The following is an 18,361-nucleotide window of genomic DNA, read 5'->3' as shown; positions in this document are numbered from 1 at the left end:
CGAGAGGGACAATAGCCTCTCTTCGCTTTTTCGCTCTGCTCACGCGAGAGTTGGGCACGGCAGTGGGGCGGGAAGGGAACCGGAGACACAACAAACATGGCGGCGGCGGTGACGAAGACGGCGGGGGCGACAGGGACGGCAGCGGCGTTGAACAAGGCGGTGGGGGTTCCTCGGTGCGACTGTCAGGCGGTAAGCAGCTGGTCGTCGGCTCGGACGGCGGTGACAGAGCTGAGCAGAGCGGTTAAGGAGGAGCGGCGGGGGTAGAGAGCCGGGTATTCTCGACGGGCCGGCTGACTCCGCCCGGAACTCAGCTCCAGCGGAGGGGCGGGCGTGGTTGGTCGGTCGGTCGTTAGGGTCGCGACCCGGGACCTTCCTGACAGGAGCGCGGAGGGTGCGGTGTCTGGGCCTCCGGAGCCCCGAGGGAGCGGTGCCTGCGGTGGGGTCGCCGCCAGTTGGGGGCTTGGAGGCTCCTGGGTAGGGAGTAGCCCCTCTCGCTCTGACAGGTGGTCGCGAGGGCGGGGGCGGGGCGCGCCCCGAGGTTCGCGTCATCACTAGGTCCCTGGGCCGGGGGGCTCCGCTGAGGCGCGGGTCTCCTAAGCGTTCCGGATCCTGGTGAGGATGCCGCCCCGACGCCAGTTGCGGGCTGCAGGTTGGGAGGACTTTTAAAACCTCCCGTCTTTTATCAGACAGTCCTGTCTTGATCCTTTTCTACTGCTTGAGCACTCCCTCTACTTGGGGGGAGATGTGAGATGTAGGGAGGATTTTGCAACAAAGAACTGTTGAGGTTCGTGCAGGATTTAAATCTTAACGTAACTGGCTGAAGTGCGAGTAGCCAAGCCATCCACCTTCTAAGTGCTTGGTAACTGAATCCAAAGTGAAGTTAAACAGCTCCGGCTGCCCCTAACCGTGCGGCCCAATGTCCCCTCAGTGTGCTGTTTAGGTCCGAAGTGGATCGACCAGTGGGAAAAGAAACACAGGCTGTTTAAGTTGTGAGCTCTGAAGAACTTCAGTTTGGAAGACACACGACTTCTTTAGAATGACTATTTAAACATCTGAGCTAACAGTTTTACAGATTGCCTTTAGTTTTTATTTATGTTGTGCATTTAACACGACTATATATGTTAATATAATCTTGGGAGTTCGTTACAGAGAATTGAGGTGTTTGGTGTTTTTTTGCCTCCAGGGATCCCAAGAGTTTCCAAAGGAAACCCGAAGTGTTTTGAGTCTCGATAGAGAGGATAATAAAGATGGGGATCAGATATGCCGTTATTGGGCGTGCCTGGTGGGTTTCTTTCTTTAAACCTTTCCCGGCAAATGTTTCCTTGCGGGGCTAGGCTAGTACCTTGTTTTTATGCAGTTACAGCTGTTCGGCAGTACTAAGCCTGAGCCTAGAAGTGTACTATGAACAAATGAAATAAATAATTTAATTTAGAAAGACAAAATTTTTTTGCCAAAAATGAAATCTTAAGAAATCCACCAGCGGAGGGGGAAAAAAAAACGATAGTCACACTGGTGCATGTTACTCTTTGTTGTTTAGTTGGAGCTTTTCCTGAAATGAAGCTGCTGTTTTGGTCTTTCTCTTTTAGCTTAGTTTTCTGGTACTAGTAAAATTGGCACGTTATTTTATTAGCTTATTAAACCTGAGGATGCTAATTTTTTGTCACAAAGGTTTTGATTTGTGGTATATTTTTCTTTGCGGAACTCTGTATGGCTTTTCAATTTTAGTTGAAATTCCCTCCATGGCCTTTGGGAGTCCCTTGGTGTGTCTCCAGAGTAAATTTCGATTACTCTACATTTCATCAATGTTGGAGTGGCAAGAAAAAGGAGGAACTGATTTGGGTGAAAAGGTTAGATTGCATACATCTTTATTTCTTCCAATGTGTTTTTATTTATGTTTTATATTATGTTTTATGATTTCTCAAAGCCTCATAATGTCCCTTTTGCCTTTGAAGAACTTGCTTTTTAGCCAGTTATGTAATCAGAGGAAATGTGTTCTAATGCTTTCTGAAGTTCCATGTTCTCTGTACAAAGGAAGCGTTTGATACGTATTCTATAGCAGAGTAATCAGTGACCATAATTGTTAAGGTATAAAAGTATATATACATTCATTGAACTGCAGTCACTGTATGTATATAGGCTGTCTAAACCCCAAATTAAGTTATTGTAAAAGGAAGTTAGTCAACTACTTTCTGTAGATTAAATAAAATAGATCCTACTGCTGCCTAATCATGTTCTCAAAACCTCTTTTTAAAAAGAGAGTGTAGCTTATTAAAAAAAGAGTTTGGAAGGCAGGTAGGTTAAAGAGCCCCTTCTGGTTCTCATGTTACCTCTCTTTCTTATGATTGTCTTCTAATTTGCATCACGATGCCTCCGTTTTAAATTGTTAGCTCCTAGTAAGAGGGTTTGTGGGTGTATTGATGAGCAACTTCCCTTTCTTAGTGTGAGACTGAGGGAGATCAGAGGACTTGAATATCAGGACCCAGAGAAGGTCAGAGAAAAGTTTAACTTATCTGCTTAAAGAGGTTTTTGTGTTCTTTTGGGATATCAAAACTTCTTTCTTAGATGCTTCTTTTTTTCACTAACATGGGTAATTTCTGGTTGTTTTGTAAGAACCTTATTTTGTGAGTTTTGAATGGGTAGTTGGGGAGAGATGTTGGCATAAAAATAATTTAGGTGCATTCTAGCCAATTTCTATATAGACGTATCTAGAACCCGTGGAATACCATGCCAGCTTAACTTTAATCAGAGGGGTCACAGGGAGGACTCAGAATTTTGCTGTATCATAGGAAATAATAATAGTGGAGTATGGTAATGAGGACATTATAGTTTGCTGATTCTGAAAGTACATTTTTATGTTAATATTTGCGGAAGTTTTGAAATTTATCACTGTCTTAGCTGCATCTCTAGATACCAGTTAATTTATGGAGTTCTTAAATTAAACATTGGGTCCTGAGACTGACGAGTACTTTATTAAAGATAAGAAGATGGTTTGGATACAAAAACCCTTAAATTTTTTTCCTCGATAGTAGGAAGTCTTCTGTAGTTTCAGAATTATTGTTCTTTTTTTCATTATTGTGATTAGAACTACTGACTTGAGATGGAGAAAGCTTGGTTTTGAACTGTAGACTCTATTTGTATTTAGGCATCTCTCGTATATACTTGCTTGTTTTATAGACTAGACCCCCGCAAGGGCTTGCAAGTCTGCCGTGGGGGAGGGGTCTTGCAGGTCTGCGTGAGAGGAGGTGATGTAGGTCAAGTGGGCACAAAAATGCTTAGGGATGGAATGACAATTTTTAAATCATTGCAGGATGTCTGTGGTTATAAACCATATCGATATATTTAAAATTCTTAAGAATAGAGTTTCTCTCAAGTTGACAGTGTTCAGTTCAGTTGCTCAGTCGAGTCCAACTCTTTGCGACCCCATGAACTGCAGCATGCCAGGCCTCCTCGTCCATCACCAACTCCCAGAGTTTACTCAAACTCATGTCCATTGAGTCAGTGATGCCATCCAACCATCCCATCCTCTGTCCTCCCCTTCTCCTCCTGCCTTTAATCTTTCCCAGCATCAGGGACTTCAAATGAGTCAGTTCCTCACAACAGGTGGCCAAAGTATTGGAGTTTTTCAGCTTCAGCATCAGTCCTTCCAATGAATATTCAGGACTGATTTCCTTTAGGATGGACTGGTTGGATCTCCTTGCAGTCCAAGGGACTCTCAAGAGTCTTCTCCAACACCACAGTTCAAAAGCATCAATTCTTCGGCGCTCAGCTTTCTTTATAGTCCAACTCTCACATCCATACATGACTACTGGAAAACGATAGCTTTGACTAGACAGACATTTGTTAGTGAAGTAACGTCTCTGCTTTTTGATATACTGTCTAGGTTGGTCATAACTTTTCTTCCACGGAGCAAGCGTCTTTTAATTTCATGGCTGCAGTCACCATCTGCAGTGATTTTGGAGCCCAAAAAAATAAAGTCTCTGACTATTTCCATTGTTTCCCCATCTGTTTGCCAGGAAGTGATGGTACCAGATCCCATGATCTTAGTTTTCTGAATGTTGAGTTTTAAGCCAAGTATTTCACTCTCCTCTTTCACTTTTATCAAGAGGCTCTTTAGTTCTTTGCTTTCTGCCATAAGGGTGGTGTCATCTGTATATCTGAGGTTCCTGATATTTCTCCCAGCAATCTTGATTCCAGCTTGTGCTTCATCCAGTCTAGCGTTTCTCATGATGTACTCTGCATATAAGTTGAATAAGCAGGGTGACAATATACAGCCTTGACGTACTTCTTTCCCAATTTGGAACCAGTCTGTTGTTCCATGTCCAGTTCTTACTGTTGCTTCTTGACCAATGTTGTCTTCCCTTTTTTCATTGGCATCCTTTGTGGTTGTTTTTTTAAGTCCATCGTACATTTTGATTGAAAATCAAATTTATGGCGGGGAACACAGTGAAATTTGTAATGTGACAATGTGATAATAGCCAGGACTGTCAGAATATGCCAGCCATCCTCTGTGATTAGGCTCATTTGTGTTCTTAAAACTTGAGACGCATGTATAAAAATGTCCTGCTTTTTTTCCCTGCAGTCTTGTGCGTTTTCCCCCCTGCTTTGTCGTGTGTACTTTAGCAGTGTTATGGTTTCTAATCAGGATTTGGTATAATTTATCTTGCTGTTTAAGAAGTATATTCAGATATCCAGTGGAAACATTGGTTTTTATGTGAAGTGATCAGCAAAAAGTGACGCTAAGTTGAGATGAAACACGAGGATTTCTTTCTAAACTACAGCCTTTATAATTAGAACACAATCTGTAGGGCCTTAACAGCTTTTATATTTTAAAAAACAATTTCCCAGATCTTATTCTTTTTTGGGGTGGGGGTATCTCCCAGTCCTTATACGTTTTATTACTTTTTTCCTTTTTATATTGAGAGAGGCCTTTACCTGTGTTGAATGGCAGCAGTAATAGCAAGCATTCTTGCGTTCTTGATTCTAGAGGGAATGCATCTAAATTTGATCCCTTAGTTGTGATGTAGACATCCGGAAGTTAGCCTTTAGCAGCTTGAGGAAGTTTGTTGTTTCTTTGTACCCAGTGCTGCTACTCTGTTTTTCTGTGTGGGTTGGCAGTCTTTTCCCACTAGAAAGTGTCCTATTACTCCCTTTGTCTTTGAGGTTTTAAAATTTCACGATAATGTGTCTAAGTGTTATTTTATTACATGTTCTATTTTGTACTCTATGCTCCCTTTCAGATTGAAATGAAAGAAATCTTTAATTCTGGAAATTTCTTGATCATTTCTTTAAAAAGCATTTCTCTTTATTTTTCTCTATCATTTTGGAATTCATTCTGCATCTTTATCTGCTATTATTTCTTACCTTTTTATGTATATTTTTATGTTTCTCTCCATCCCTGTATATTTTGAGGTGTGGTTTTCAGGTTTATTGAGATATAATCTTATCAATTCAGTTGCTCAGTCATGTACAGTTCTTTGCTACCCCATGGACTGCAGCACACCAGGCTTCCCTGTCCATCTTCTTATAGATTATTTTTATTTTTTTTTTGGCTGCACTGTGCAGCCTGGAGGACCTTAGTTGCCTAATCAGGGATCTAACCCATGCCCCCTGCCATGGAAGTGTGGAGTTTTAACCACTGGACCGCCAGGGAAGTCCCTATTACAGATTATTATCATTATATTTTTTAATCTTATTCTTGATGGTCTTTTTCATTGTAGCTGACTGGCCAACTTTTTCTTTTTTCCTAAGCAAAGGGCAGATTTTAAAGGACAAATAATCGGCAGAATCAAGTGTAGTCATAAATACTAATACAGTGATTAGAAAACAGAGAAGCAGTTCGGGTTAACAGACAGGATGGGAAAACAACTGAAGCAAACTGTTCAGAAGCCAGCAGTAATCCTTAAAACTGAGAAAGCTGAGCCAGATTAAAGCGAGTGAGTTAAAGAGGTGGCCTAAAGGAGGAAAATGAGAAGAGATGAGTTTGGGAAATTGTAAGTTGATTTGGGAAATTGCAAATTGGAATATATGAATAATGGAGAAAAGTGGCCCATGTTTGTTTCATTGTAACCGCAGATGAGATATATAAAATGATAACATAAGACACTTGGAATTTTGGACAATGGGGAATTTCTTAATCTAAAGTATAACCATTTTTGGCTGCAGAAAAGCTGCTGTTGTCTGAAAACATACCATAAACTACACATCTTGCAAGACACTTACAATTATGTGTAAAACTTAAAACGGTACTGCAAATTGGTACTGTTACTTCATTTTACAAAATAGGATACTAAGGCTAGAGAAGACACTGTTCAGAGTCTTTAAGGTAGTAGCTTTAACCTAATACCACAATAATATTCTGTTCATCTAGAGGACAGACTTTCAGTAGCCTCAACTTTGTAGAAAACGGTGAAAAGAGACAGTAATAATAATGACCCCCTAGGCATCTTCTCAAAAAGGAGCAAAGAAACTATTCAAACATGTTGCCTTAAGACAAGTGAGAATTACCTGCAGATTCTTACTTGGCTGAATGTGTCTGGAATAAAGAACAAATTAAATGTTAGGAGAGAGGAAGGCAGAAAAGACAAAAATAAAATGTATCGGTCTGGGGCCAGTGAACAAGAGAAACCAAACCAGCCCCCCACCCCCTCCCCACCCCGCCCCGTGTTCTTATTGGTTCCTCAATTCAGTTCAGTTCAGTCGCTCAGTCCTGTCTGACTCTTTGCGACCCCATGAACTGCAGCACGCCAGGCCTCCCAGTCCATCACCAACTCCCGGAGTCCACCCAAACCCATGTCCACTGTGTCGGTGACGCCATCCAACCATCTCATCCTCTGTCGTCACCTTCTCCTGCCCTCAATCTTTCCCAGCATCAGGGTGTTTTTCAATGAGTCAGCTCTCCGCATCAGGTGGCCAAAGTATTGGAGTTTCAGCTTCAGCATCAGTCCTTCCAGTGAACACCCAGGACTGATCTCCTTTAGGATGGACTGGTTGCATCTCCTTGCCATCCAAGGGACTCTCAAGAGTCTTCTCCAACACCACAGTTCAAAAGCAACAATTTTTCGGCGCTCAGCTTTCTTCATGTTCCAACTCTCACATCCATTCATGACCATGGGAAAAACCATAGCCTTGACTAGATGGACCTTTGTTGACAAAGTAATCTCTCTGCTTTTTAATATGCTGTCTAGGTTGGTCATAACTTTTCTTCCAAGGAGTAAGCGTCTTTTAATTTCATGGCTGCAGTCACCATCTGCAGTGATTTTGGAGCCCAGAAAAACAAAGTCTGGCACTGTTTCCACTATTTCCCATCTATTTCCCATGAAGTGATGGGACTGGATGCCATGATCTTAGTTTTCTGAATGTTGAGCTTTAAGCCAACTTTTTCACTCTCCTCTTTCACTTTCATCAAGAGGCTCTTTAGTTCTTCTTCACTTTTTGCCATGAGGGTGGTGTCATCTGCATATCTGAGATCATTGATATTTCCCCCAGCAATCTTGATTCCAGGTTGTGCTTCCTCCAGCCCAGCGTTTCTCATGATGTACTCTGTGTATAAGTTAAATAAGCAGGATGACAATATACAGCCTTGATGTACTCCTTTTCCTATTTGGAACCAGTCTGTTGTTCCATGTCCAGTTCTAACTGTTGCTTCCTGACCTGCATATAGGTTTCTCAAAAGGCAGGTCAGGTGGTCTGGTATTCCCATCTCTGTCAGAATTTTCCAGTTTATTGTGATCCACACAGTCAAAGGCTTTGGCGTAGTCCATAAAGCAGAAATAGATGTTTTTCTGGAACTCTCTTGCTTTTTCAGTGATCCAGCAGATGTTGGCAATTTGATCTCTAGTTCCTCTGCCTTTTCTAAAACCAGCTTGAACATCTGGAAGTTCACGGTTCACGTATTGCTGAAGCCTGGCTTGGAGAATTTTAAGCATTACTTTACTTAGCGTGTGAGATGAGTGCAATTGTGCGGTAGTTTGAGCATTCTTTGACATTGCCTTCCTTTGGGATTGGAATGAAGACTAATATTTGTATACACAATCTATAGTTGCTACTTGACAGACTAACTGTCAAGTTAGTCTGTTTCTAGTAGATTTCTAGTTAATTAAAACAGAAGTTTTTTTTTTAAAATATTGGTCAAGTTGTTTGGGACCTCCTTGCTGGTCTAGTGGCTAAGCCTCCATGCTGCCAATGCAGGGGGCCAGGATTTGATCCCTGGTCAGGGAGCTAGATCCCACATGCCATAACTAAAGACCCTGTACACCGCAACTAAGACCCAAAGCAGCCAAAAAAAAAAAAAAAAAATTTTTTTTTTAAGTTGATCATGCTTTTGTTAATTGGAAAACGTGCTTTTCTCTCATTTCTACAACACTGTAATTCTTGCCACGGAAACACTTAGGCTGAAAACGGTGGTGGCTCAGACCATAAAGAAAAGAACCCAGAGTGGTCCAAATATTCTTGAAGGAGAAAAACAACTGGTGGACTTAAATTACTGAGATATTAAGATTTTTATTACTGAGACTATGTAGTGATAGTGTGAGGAGAGACAAAAATAGGCCAATGGAACAGAATGAAGAATCCAGAAATAGCATCTCATATATCATCTGGTTTAGAAAGGTGAGAAAAGAGGCTGGTGGAGAAAGACTGGTCTATCAAATGCATGTTGTTAGGACAGTTGGATATCTCCATGGGGAGAAAAAGTGTATTTTGACTCGTAACTTTACAATCGACAAAGCTCAATTCCAGATAAAAATATGAAAGGTAAAAACAATAAAAATTTCACAAGAAAATACAGGAGGACATCTTCATGTAAAACATAGGCAAGGACACCAGCAGCTCTAAATGTAAAGGTAGGGGAGGATGGGTAAATTGGACTCTATCAAGAACTTCTGTTCATCGGAAGTCACCATTAAGAAAGTGAAAAGGCGAACCGCAGGGTGGGAGAAGTACTCAAGATACACATGCCTAATAAAGGGCTTCCCTGGTGGCTCAGTTGGTAGAGAATCCACCTGCAATGAGGGAGACATGGGTTCGGTTTCTGGGTTGGGAAGATCTCCTGGAGGAGGGCATAGCAACCAGTATTCTTGCCTGGAGAATCCCCATGGACAAAGGAGCCTGGCGGGCTACAGTCCATGGGGGTCGCAAAGAGTAGGACACGTCTGAGTCACTGAGCACAGCACAATAAAGAACTAATGTCCAGAATATTGTGAAGAACTCTTACATGTCAATTAAATAGACAACCCGATAGAGAAATGAACAAAAGACTTGAACAGATGCTTCACTGGGTGTGAAGTAGAGGTTATGTAAGCGGGAAGTTAACATAACAAGTACATAGCTTAATTAATTATCAAGTCATACAAATTAAAACCAGTGCGATACCACCATACACCCATCGAGATGGCTAAAATGAAAAAGGCAAAAAAAACCCCTGAGCGTTGGTGAGGGTGTATGGCAACAGGACTCTTGTTCCGCACTGATGGGAGTACAGATTGGTATGCTCACTTTGAAAAACTATCCGGCATTATCTGAAGCTGAACCTTCAGGGTTCATTATCTGAAGCTGAACCTTCAGGGTTCATTATCTGAACCTGAAGCATACCCTTCGGGCCAGCAGTTTCAACTGTCAGGGATGTGGAGCCCTTGGTGATGCACGGCAGGGCTCCTGGCATGCTGGGAGCCTTCTGTTTCTTGACATTAGTGTTCATTTCATGGATGTGTTCATTTTGTGACAATTCACTAAGCCTCTACCCTTAGGACTGCTGCTTTTTTCTGTGCGTGTGCTATGCTTTGAGAAAAAGTTAAGCATATATACTGAGACATGAGTGATTTTAGCCTACTACTGGCTATCAAAGATAACTTTATTAGGTAGTAAATTACTCATTAAGTAGTTGGGGTTTAGGGAAAGAAATTTTTAGCATAAGGCATATTTTAGAACATGTGCATAAATATGTTTTTATTGGAAGGAAAGACTTGTTGTCTCCTAGGTGCTAGACTTCCTCAGCTTGTTTTTACTAGAAAACTTTTTGGTTATTTGATTTGTGAATTTGGGCCATACACCTATGTGAAGACCAGTTTTTAGTTTATGACTGCAAAATCTGACATGAGAGTTTCTCTCCCGTCAGCATCAGGTATTTTTTTCTTTTCTGTAAAAATTTTTTTTTCTTTTTCTCAGAATGAGTAGGATGGTGAGTGATGGTAGAGGTGGTGATTTGGATTTCTAGGGCAGGGGTTGCAAAGTTTCAGCCCATAGGCCAAACTGGCTCTGTGCCTGCTTAGACCCTGATGCATGAAAGATTGAGGCCAGGAGGAGAAGGGGATGACAGGATAAGATGGTTGGATGGCATCATCGACTCAATGGACATGGGTTTGGGTGGACTTCCGGGAGTTGGTGATGGACAGGGAGGCCTGGCGTGCTGCAGTTCATGGGGTCGCAAAGAGTCGGACACGACTGAGCGACTGAACTGAATTTAGAACATGATCACGTTTATTCCTTTACGTATTGTCCATGGCTGCTTTTAGCTATAGTGACAATCGCAGGCTAAAATATTTCTTACCTGGCCCTTTTCAGAAAGTTTGCCACCACTGTTCTAGATCGCCTACTTCTAGAGTTCTCATTCGTGTGAGAATGTTGTCTTAAGACCCTTTGCTGTTTGATATGTAGTCACTAGCCACATGTAGCTATTTCACTTTTAAATTAAACAAAACTCAAGTCATTTGTATTAGCTACATTTGAGCCCTCCGTAGCTACATGTGGCTAGTAGCTCCTGTACTGGCCAATGCAGGCGTGCACCATGGGCGTCGTCCAGAAATTCTCTCCACCAGCCCTGTTTGAGCCGCTTGGTTTCTCTACTGTCTCCTTCAATGATAATCCCTGCTGATATGCCGATTTCTTTCATCTGGGTTTTTCTTTTTGTAATTTCTTTCCATCCCAGTTTATTTAGATATTAAATATATGAATTGTTAACTGTTTTTTGTATGTCTTCTTTAGTTCACCAGGAAGATTATAAGATATTTAAAAGCAGGGACTGTGTTCTCTTGCTTTGTAGTACCTGGCCCATAATAATCTTCGTCAGTGTTGTTGTTTTAATACATACTGCATCTCCCTAAATAGTGTAAAATTATTTTATTTTCCCCCCATAGGTATAACGAACTGTAAACTCCAGAAATATTCATATATATATATATATCAAAATCAAAGATGGGTGAGAAGAAACCGGAGCCTTTGGACTTTGTGAAAGATTTCCAGGAATACCTAACTCAGCAGACCCATCATGTCAACATGATTTCTGGATCAGTTAGTGGGGACAAAGAAGCAGAGGCTCTTCAGGGAGGTAGATTCCTCTTAATACCATTAAATAATTCATTTTTTATACATGTAATGTTTGTGTGTTGTTATCCATAGTGTAAAGCCACTGTTGCTTGCTAATGTGAATCATTCTGTTTTGGTCAGAAGATGGGCAGTTTTTTTCCCCTTTCTTTAAGCGGGTCAGGTTTTGCTGAGGGAGAGGAAGCCCCCTCCCCAGAGCTTACCCTGGGGTCCAGAGATGCATTCTCTCCTGTGCAAAAATTGGAGATTCTAAATTTCCTTCCCATTCTCCAGGTTCCATTAGCTAACAGTGGTTACAAGGAGCCCAAAGGGGGTCCATCTTCACTACACAAGGCCTTTGGCCATTAGGAAATTTGTATTAGACCTGAGACAAAATAGAGGTTTCTGTTTCTTCTCTTAAAATGAAGAGAGGGCCCACCACGTGTGCTCACCTCTGAGGTGAAACTAGCAGAGAGAAAGCAGTGAGTACTTGAATCTGTCCTGCCTGCCCTACAGAGAGACCGGCAGGTTTGCTCCCGCATGGACTGAGGTCTCTTCCTGACCCTCACTTGGGAGGCAGCAAACTGCAGCCTGTGGGCCCCATCTGGACTGTTGGTGTGGTTGCTAAGAGTGGTTTCTACATTTGTAAATGGTTTGTGGGAAAAAGAAAAATAATGTCATGACACATGAAAACTAACACGAAATTCAAACTTCAGCATCCATAGTTTTACTGAAACAGAGCCATGCTTGCTGAGCTATTTTCTATAGCTGTTTTTGAGTTACAGCAGCAGAGTCCGGTAGCTGTGAGAGACCCTGTGGCCCACAAAGCCTGAAGTATTTGCTATCTGACCCTTGGGGGAAAAGTATGCTAACCTTTGACCTAGATGGCCTAGGGCTTTGTAATCCAGGGACCACCAACAGCAGGGATAAGGCATCACCTTCGAGCTGGTGAGAAGTGCAAACCATCAGGCCCACCCCAGATCGACTGAATCAGCAGGTGTATTTTATACACTTCCCAAGTGATTCCATATGCACGTAAAATTTTGGAAGTCACTGCCTTAGAAAAGCAATGAGAGGAAGGGGGACACTGAGCAGTGCAGTGGACCCACTGGATTTTGGACTTGCACTAACCAACAAAGTCCCTTCTCTCCTCCTGGTGAGGGATGGAGGAAGCCATAGAGCAGAGGGCTCAAACTGTCCATACTGTCCATCCATGGCTGCCTCCTGAAGAAGGTGTAGAAGTGCTTTTCCCATGAAACTGGAGGAATAGGCACTCTCTAAATGCTTTAGTGTACAATTCCTGGACTCAGATCCGAGAGAGCAGGGCTGTAGTCCCCACCATCTGCTGGTTTTCCAGACCTGAGCACTTGTTCCTTCAGTTTACCTATACAAATTAGTTGATTAAAATTGAACAGCCAAACATCTCTTAGCTGAAGTTCTTACAGGTTCTAACGTCCAGAGATGTGAGGTACAGTGTTTCCCTTTATGTGCTTAATTAGAATTTTAAGATCCTAAATGCAACCCAGGGTCTAGAACATACATGTAAGCTGAGTGGAACTATAAAACTCAACATGAATTACTCTAGATTAAATAGACTAGGATTTGGGGAGTTGATCATGACGGCCCATTGTATTTATAGAAGTGGCTAGAATCTTAAACATGTAATTGCCATCACTGTTTACTCCCCTCTGTCTCCTTACCTGTCAGATAAAGGTAATGCCCTGTTCTCTTCCTCAAAAGCATGTTGAGCACTGATATGTGTTAGTGATTTGAGAACCCCTCCTATAATGCTGCTTTTGTATGGAATTAACGTCAGTTCAGAAAGACTATGTGATTTTTGTGAATTTAACTTTTATGCTAAGTGACCTGTCAGTTTATGAAAGATTTCCTACCACTCAACACTAAATTGCTAAATTGAGTTGATGCTGAGATGCATAATTTCTTTTGCTATACTTTGTTTGTAGCTGGAACAGATGGTGATCAAAATGGACTTGATCACCCATCTGTTGAAGTTTCCCTGGATGAAAACTCAGGAATGTTAGTAGACGGGTTTGAAAGGACCTTTGATGGAAAGCTCAAGTGTCGGTACTGCAACTATGCCAGCAAAGGCACCGCCCGGCTCATTGAACACATTAGAATTCACACAGGTAACAGAGAAGGGGCTGGAGAGGGTCCAAAGAGGGCAGGTTGATCTGTCATATAAATAGTTGTGATTGTTTGAAAATGAAGGTTGATGTAAGGTTTGAGTAAATGGAGATGTGAATCCAGTTTTACAAAGCAATAGCATGACAGCATACAAGGAAGGAAGGCCCCTTGTAAGCTCCCCCTTCCTTAGCTATCTTCCTTCGTGATCTAAACTCCGTATCTGTCAGCTTCTCATGTTGGCCAGCTTAATGCTGAAGGCAGAATGAAGTGATAAATGTTTTTATCTTTATCCTAAGTCCATTGCCATTGCAGACTAGGGAGGAGTTTTCTGTACAATTGCAGGCGACACTGCTAACCCTTAGACGTTGCCTTAGCCATCCCTTCTGTGAAAGGAGTATCTTCCACTAGTCAGTATGGTATGAAGATTGTTGTATGCAGCTTTCTTAACAGATTTTAATAATCTTTTGTGCATGTGTGTATTTCCGAAAAGCATTTTATTTTTGATCAGTTTCTAAATAATGAATGGACAGAATATGAAACTTTCCATAAATGAGCTACTCCTGCAGTTTCTCTCCCATTTTTCCTTTTAAACAGGTGAGAAACCTCATCGATGTCACTTGTGTCCATTTGCATCTGCCTATGAGCGTCATCTGGAAGCCCACATGCGTTCCCATACAGGAGAAAAACCATACAAATGTGAATTGTGTTCCTTCCGCTGCAGTGACCGAAGCAACCTGTCCCATCATCGAAGGCGCAAGCATAAAATGGTACCAATTAAAGGTACTAGGTCTTCCTTAAGCAGCAAGAAAATGTGGGGGGTTTTACAGAAGAAAACTAGCAACCTGAACTATAGCAGAAGAGCACTCATCAACTTAAGCCCGCCTTCCATGGTGGTTCAGAAGCCAGACTACCTTAATGATTTTACCCACGAAATCCCAAACATCCAGACTGACTCCTATGAAAGTATGGCGAAAACCACACCAACTGGAGGCCTGCCAAGAGACCCCCAAGAACTCATGGTTGACAACCCTTTAAACCAGCTCTCAACTCTAGCCGGACAGCTGTCCAGTTTGCCACCTGAAAACCAAAACCCCGCGTCCCCGGATGTAGTTCCCTGCGCCGAGGAGAAGCCCTTCATGGTGCAGCAGCCCTCTGCCCAGGCGGTAGTTTCTGCCGTGTCAGCAAGTCTTCCGCAGAACTCCTCTCCCACCAGCCCCGAGCCTCGGCCCTCACACGGTCAAAGGAACTACAGTCCGGTGGCAGGGCCAAGCAGTGAACCGAGTGCCCACACAAGTACTCCAAGCGTGGGAAACAGCCAGCCGAGCACTCCAGCTCCCACCCTGCCCGTCCAGGACCCGCAGCTTCTCCACCACTGCCAGCACTGTGACATGTACTTTGCCGACAATATCCTTTACACCATCCACATGGGATGTCATGGGTATGAAAATCCTTTTCAGTGTAACATATGTGGGTGCAAATGTAAAAACAAGTATGATTTTGCCTGTCATTTTGCAAGAGGGCAACATAACCAACACTGAAAACAATCACGCTCTGCTTCCCTTGCTTTGCCTTTTGTGTTTTGTAGTTTACTGTTGTTTCTTGCGGGGGAGGGGTGGGGTGGTGTCATCCCTAATAAGGTGTCTGCTAATTTAAAGTTTTATACATATAGAGTATAAGTTTGACAGTGGAAACAAAATGTCTGTTTTCTTTTTTTCATAGAAGCCTCGTCAGGGTCATTTATGTATTAGAAGAGTTGGACACATTGGTATCTTAATTTTTTTTTCCTTTCATTTAGACATTTGAGAATTTGAGTGCAATCATAATCTTACAAGTGGTTATTTAAATTTCTCACATTTACAGTCCATAAAAACATCAAGGCTGATGGATACTTTTGGTATTTCAACATCTAAATTGCCGCTAGATGTTATTTCTGCCATAATTTCAAAATGGTAGAATAAATTACTTTCTCTTTCAAAATCTATTCCAACTTATTTCAATGTTTTGTAGAGGAATTGCCTTTGAAATTGCCCTTAGTTAAAAATTAGTTAACATAGCTTAGTTGAATATTTCAACTATTACCTGGTAATAGTAAAGCAGTATCAGAGTAGTAAATCTTCCTTTTTTCCGTTAGGGCAAATGTAAAACATTTAATTCTTTTAAAATTAAAGTTATAAATATATGAAGTAAAGGTTCTGAAAATAAATGAAACTTTAAAACTGTAAATTGAAAATGGAGTTTAATATTTAAAATACCTGCTTATTCAGTTTCTAGTTTAAACACAGCAGTTTTCCATTGTATTTTTATTGTAATTTATTTTTAAAACTACCAGGAAGTACTCCAGAACGCTAGAAATATCAGAAGGTTATCTATGAAGATGCCTTTTTTCCTTTTAATTTGAATTTTTCATTTAAATCTTCATTCTAATGTTATATATGCATTTTATAACCAAACTGAGAATCTGTTATTCCTTCCATTCCTTTGGTGACCAAAGAGGTACAGTGGAAGTCATCCATCTTATTCCTAGGAAATGTGGTCCTTCCAAAAAAAAAAATCTGAAGTTTCCTTTTCCTGCCTTCTATCCATTTATTGGCATAATTCTCAAGAAAAGGTAGATATAGAAACAAATGGGAAAATCTGTTGGTGAAGTAACATTTACAAAAATGAGAACATATGTCCACAACGAATTCTATTCTCCTCTTCAGAATTGGCCGTTTAAGATTTTCTGTGAATTCAAGTTATAACACTTACTTGCAGTTTTACCAGTCTCTCATGTACGGCAAGAAAACTATATGAAAACTGTGAACTGAATTGTCGCCTTAGTAGAAGAGGATATACATATAAAAATGCATTTAAACATATTTGTTTACAAAAATAAAACTTGCTATATAAATCTAGAATAATTTTGAATAGGAGGCTGTTGTTTTTATATTGTGTAATAACTAGCTTACTCTGAGGACAGCTTGGTCAAACAATAAAATATATTATTACTAACTGTTGGTTTCTGTGTACTTTGCAAAATTTTTGTTTTTAATTTGGTTCAAATCTTGAAAGTGTTACTAATTGGCCTCTTAAAGCAAACATTTTAATTATTAAGCATTAACTAAAAAGGACTTCTACTCTTAAAGTGAAAGGGAAATATTGGTGGTATCTTTCCACAAAAACCCCCAAGTGCCAAGTTAATGGATCTTTTGCCCTCTCTTCCAAATACTACAAAGCCATTAAAATGAGTTCTTGTGGTTTAATCTAATCTCCACTGCACTGTGGAAAGAACAGCACTGAGGAGTTTCTCTAGACAGCTCTCCTTGTCAGTCTGAGGCCTGTGAATCTCAAGTCTGCAGTCTCTTCTGCTCTGTCGCTTGGAGCTCTTGCTCTTCAGATCAGTTTTAGAGCAGCCTTTTCCAGATGTGTAACTTGACCCTCATATGTATATACTGTCAGAAACAGGGTGCTGTCATTTGGATGCTTTTGTATTTATTTTTTTCTTCTATTTTATTCTTCATATAAAAGCAATACCACAAAATAGAAAATGGAAGTTTTCATTAAACAAAAAGGAAGAACTCTCATGTTAAAACCAGTTTATTTACTGTATATTCTGGGCCAAATAGTGACAAGTTTTTTTTTTTTTTCTGACAATTAAAGATGCTTTGAAAGAGCATTTTAGTTAAGATAATTTTTTCATAATTACAAACTAGAATGTATAATGTTAAAATTCCTATGACTTAAAGAGCATAGTTGTATTCCAAAGGTATCAATGCTTGAAAGCTACAGTTAATTCTAAATGCACTAATGTTTTTGAAGCAAATCTAACTTAGAAACTTTTTTAGTATTGTATTTTTTAAAATATTTAGGATTTTATTTAAATTTTTTGAGAATTCTGTATTGGAAAGATATTATCTTCCATTAAGTATTGAATATGTTTCTCCCATTTTAATCATATATTTTATAGAAATGAGTTGAGAAAAGTTTAACATGCACTATTTATAATACTTTGCTGATAACAGGCAATGTTCTGAAACTAAATTTATTTTTGTTCAGTGAACATAAGTTTAGATTTTTAAAGTTGGTAGATAATTTATCTCCACTAATATTTTTTTAAGAAACTGTGACGAGATTAACACGGAATAATTTTATTTCAGATTTTTATTAATATAGTATGTAGCTACAACTTGAAACTCAAGTAAAAGCTAGACTTTTACTTTGAAAAAATTTAATTGGATATTTTCCAGTGCTGTCTCATTTTAGAAATGTGTTTGCCATTCATCTGCAGAACTGTTTGACAAAGGGAATATTACCTAAAAAAAATGTCCAGAGATAAACCTCATTTAAGTTCTACAAAAATATTTATCAAATGGAAATTATTATTTTTAAAAAATTCCCTGCTAAGGACTTTTCATTAAGTAGTCATAGAGGAGATATGATTTCTAGAACTTGGTTTCATTAATATGTACTTTGATGTAAAGAACATATTTTGTATGTAAAATATAAAACTTGAGTATGGTTGCAAAACACACTATATTTAGGGATTCCAGAGAGCAGTTTAATGCTGAAATAACTCTATCTAGTATGTAGTTCATATTGTGAATGAAGCTTTGCTTTTGTAATGTATGAATAAAAAAATCACACTTTCTAATGGATCTCGATTTTTCTTTTTTAAAAACTAGGATCTAGTTTTGTTAATATTTTTTCAGTATGTCAATGTTAATTTTTTTTTTTTTTAAAGAAAAGGTTTTATGGCTACATTGGTTTCGATTTGTAGAATGCCTTACACATGAGAAGATCTGTCACATGAGTTACCAAAAACAAAAATGGTAACATAATTAGCATTTTGTCTCCTTCCTAATTTCTCTTTATTTAAGGTGTGACCCCCTTAAAGTGTTGTGGCACAGGAATGAGGATCCTCTGCTGCTCAATTATTCATGTC

General features: G+C 40.1%; 1 protein-coding gene across 4 annotated transcripts; it reads left to right on the top strand.

Annotated features, from left to right (window-relative positions):
• Positions 1-87: 87 nt before the first annotated feature.
• IKZF5 (IKAROS family zinc finger 5) lies at positions 88-18,070 on the top strand. Of its 4 annotated transcripts, XM_060404572.1 has the most exons (6): positions 352-474; positions 1,184-1,282; positions 1,726-1,847; positions 11,130-11,320; positions 13,260-13,442; positions 14,035-18,070. In XM_060404572.1, the coding sequence occupies exons 4-6, from the start codon at positions 11,188-11,190 to the stop codon at positions 14,976-14,978; spliced, it is 1,260 nt and encodes a 419-aa protein (XP_060260555.1). In that variant the 5' UTR covers positions 352-474; positions 1,184-1,282; positions 1,726-1,847; positions 11,130-11,187; the 3' UTR covers positions 14,979-18,070. The 4 variants fall into 4 exon arrangements, with proteins under 4 accessions (XP_011958485.1, XP_004020301.1, XP_060260555.1 ...); XM_012103095.4 differs by lacking the exons at positions 352-474; positions 1,184-1,282 and adding an exon at positions 88-189; XM_060404571.1 differs by lacking the exon at positions 1,184-1,282.
• The last annotated feature ends 291 nt before the right edge of the window (positions 18,071-18,361 follow it).

The sequence above is a fragment of the Ovis aries genome, chromosome 22 (genome assembly GCF_016772045.2).
Source record: "Ovis aries strain OAR_USU_Benz2616 breed Rambouillet chromosome 22, ARS-UI_Ramb_v3.0, whole genome shotgun sequence".
In the NCBI taxonomy this organism is placed as follows: domain Eukaryota; kingdom Metazoa; phylum Chordata; class Mammalia; order Artiodactyla; family Bovidae; genus Ovis; species Ovis aries.
This window is presented reverse-complemented; position numbering and strand designations above follow the sequence as displayed.

What these genes read in the sequence shown, in the direction of transcription:
- IKZF5 (XM_004020252.5), top strand. Translation starts at nt 11,188, where the DNA reads ATGGGTGAGAAGAAACCGGAGCCTTTGGACTTTGTGAAAGATTTCCAG. An exon ending in AGCAGAGGCTCTTCAGGGAG is followed by an intron (nt 11,321 to 13,259) that starts GTAGATTCCTCT and finishes CTTTGTTTGTAG; the next exon opens with CTGGAACAGATGGTGATCAA. An exon ending in ACACATTAGAATTCACACAG is followed by an intron (nt 13,443 to 14,034) that starts GTAACAGAGAAG and finishes CCTTTTAAACAG; the next exon opens with GTGAGAAACCTCATCGATGT.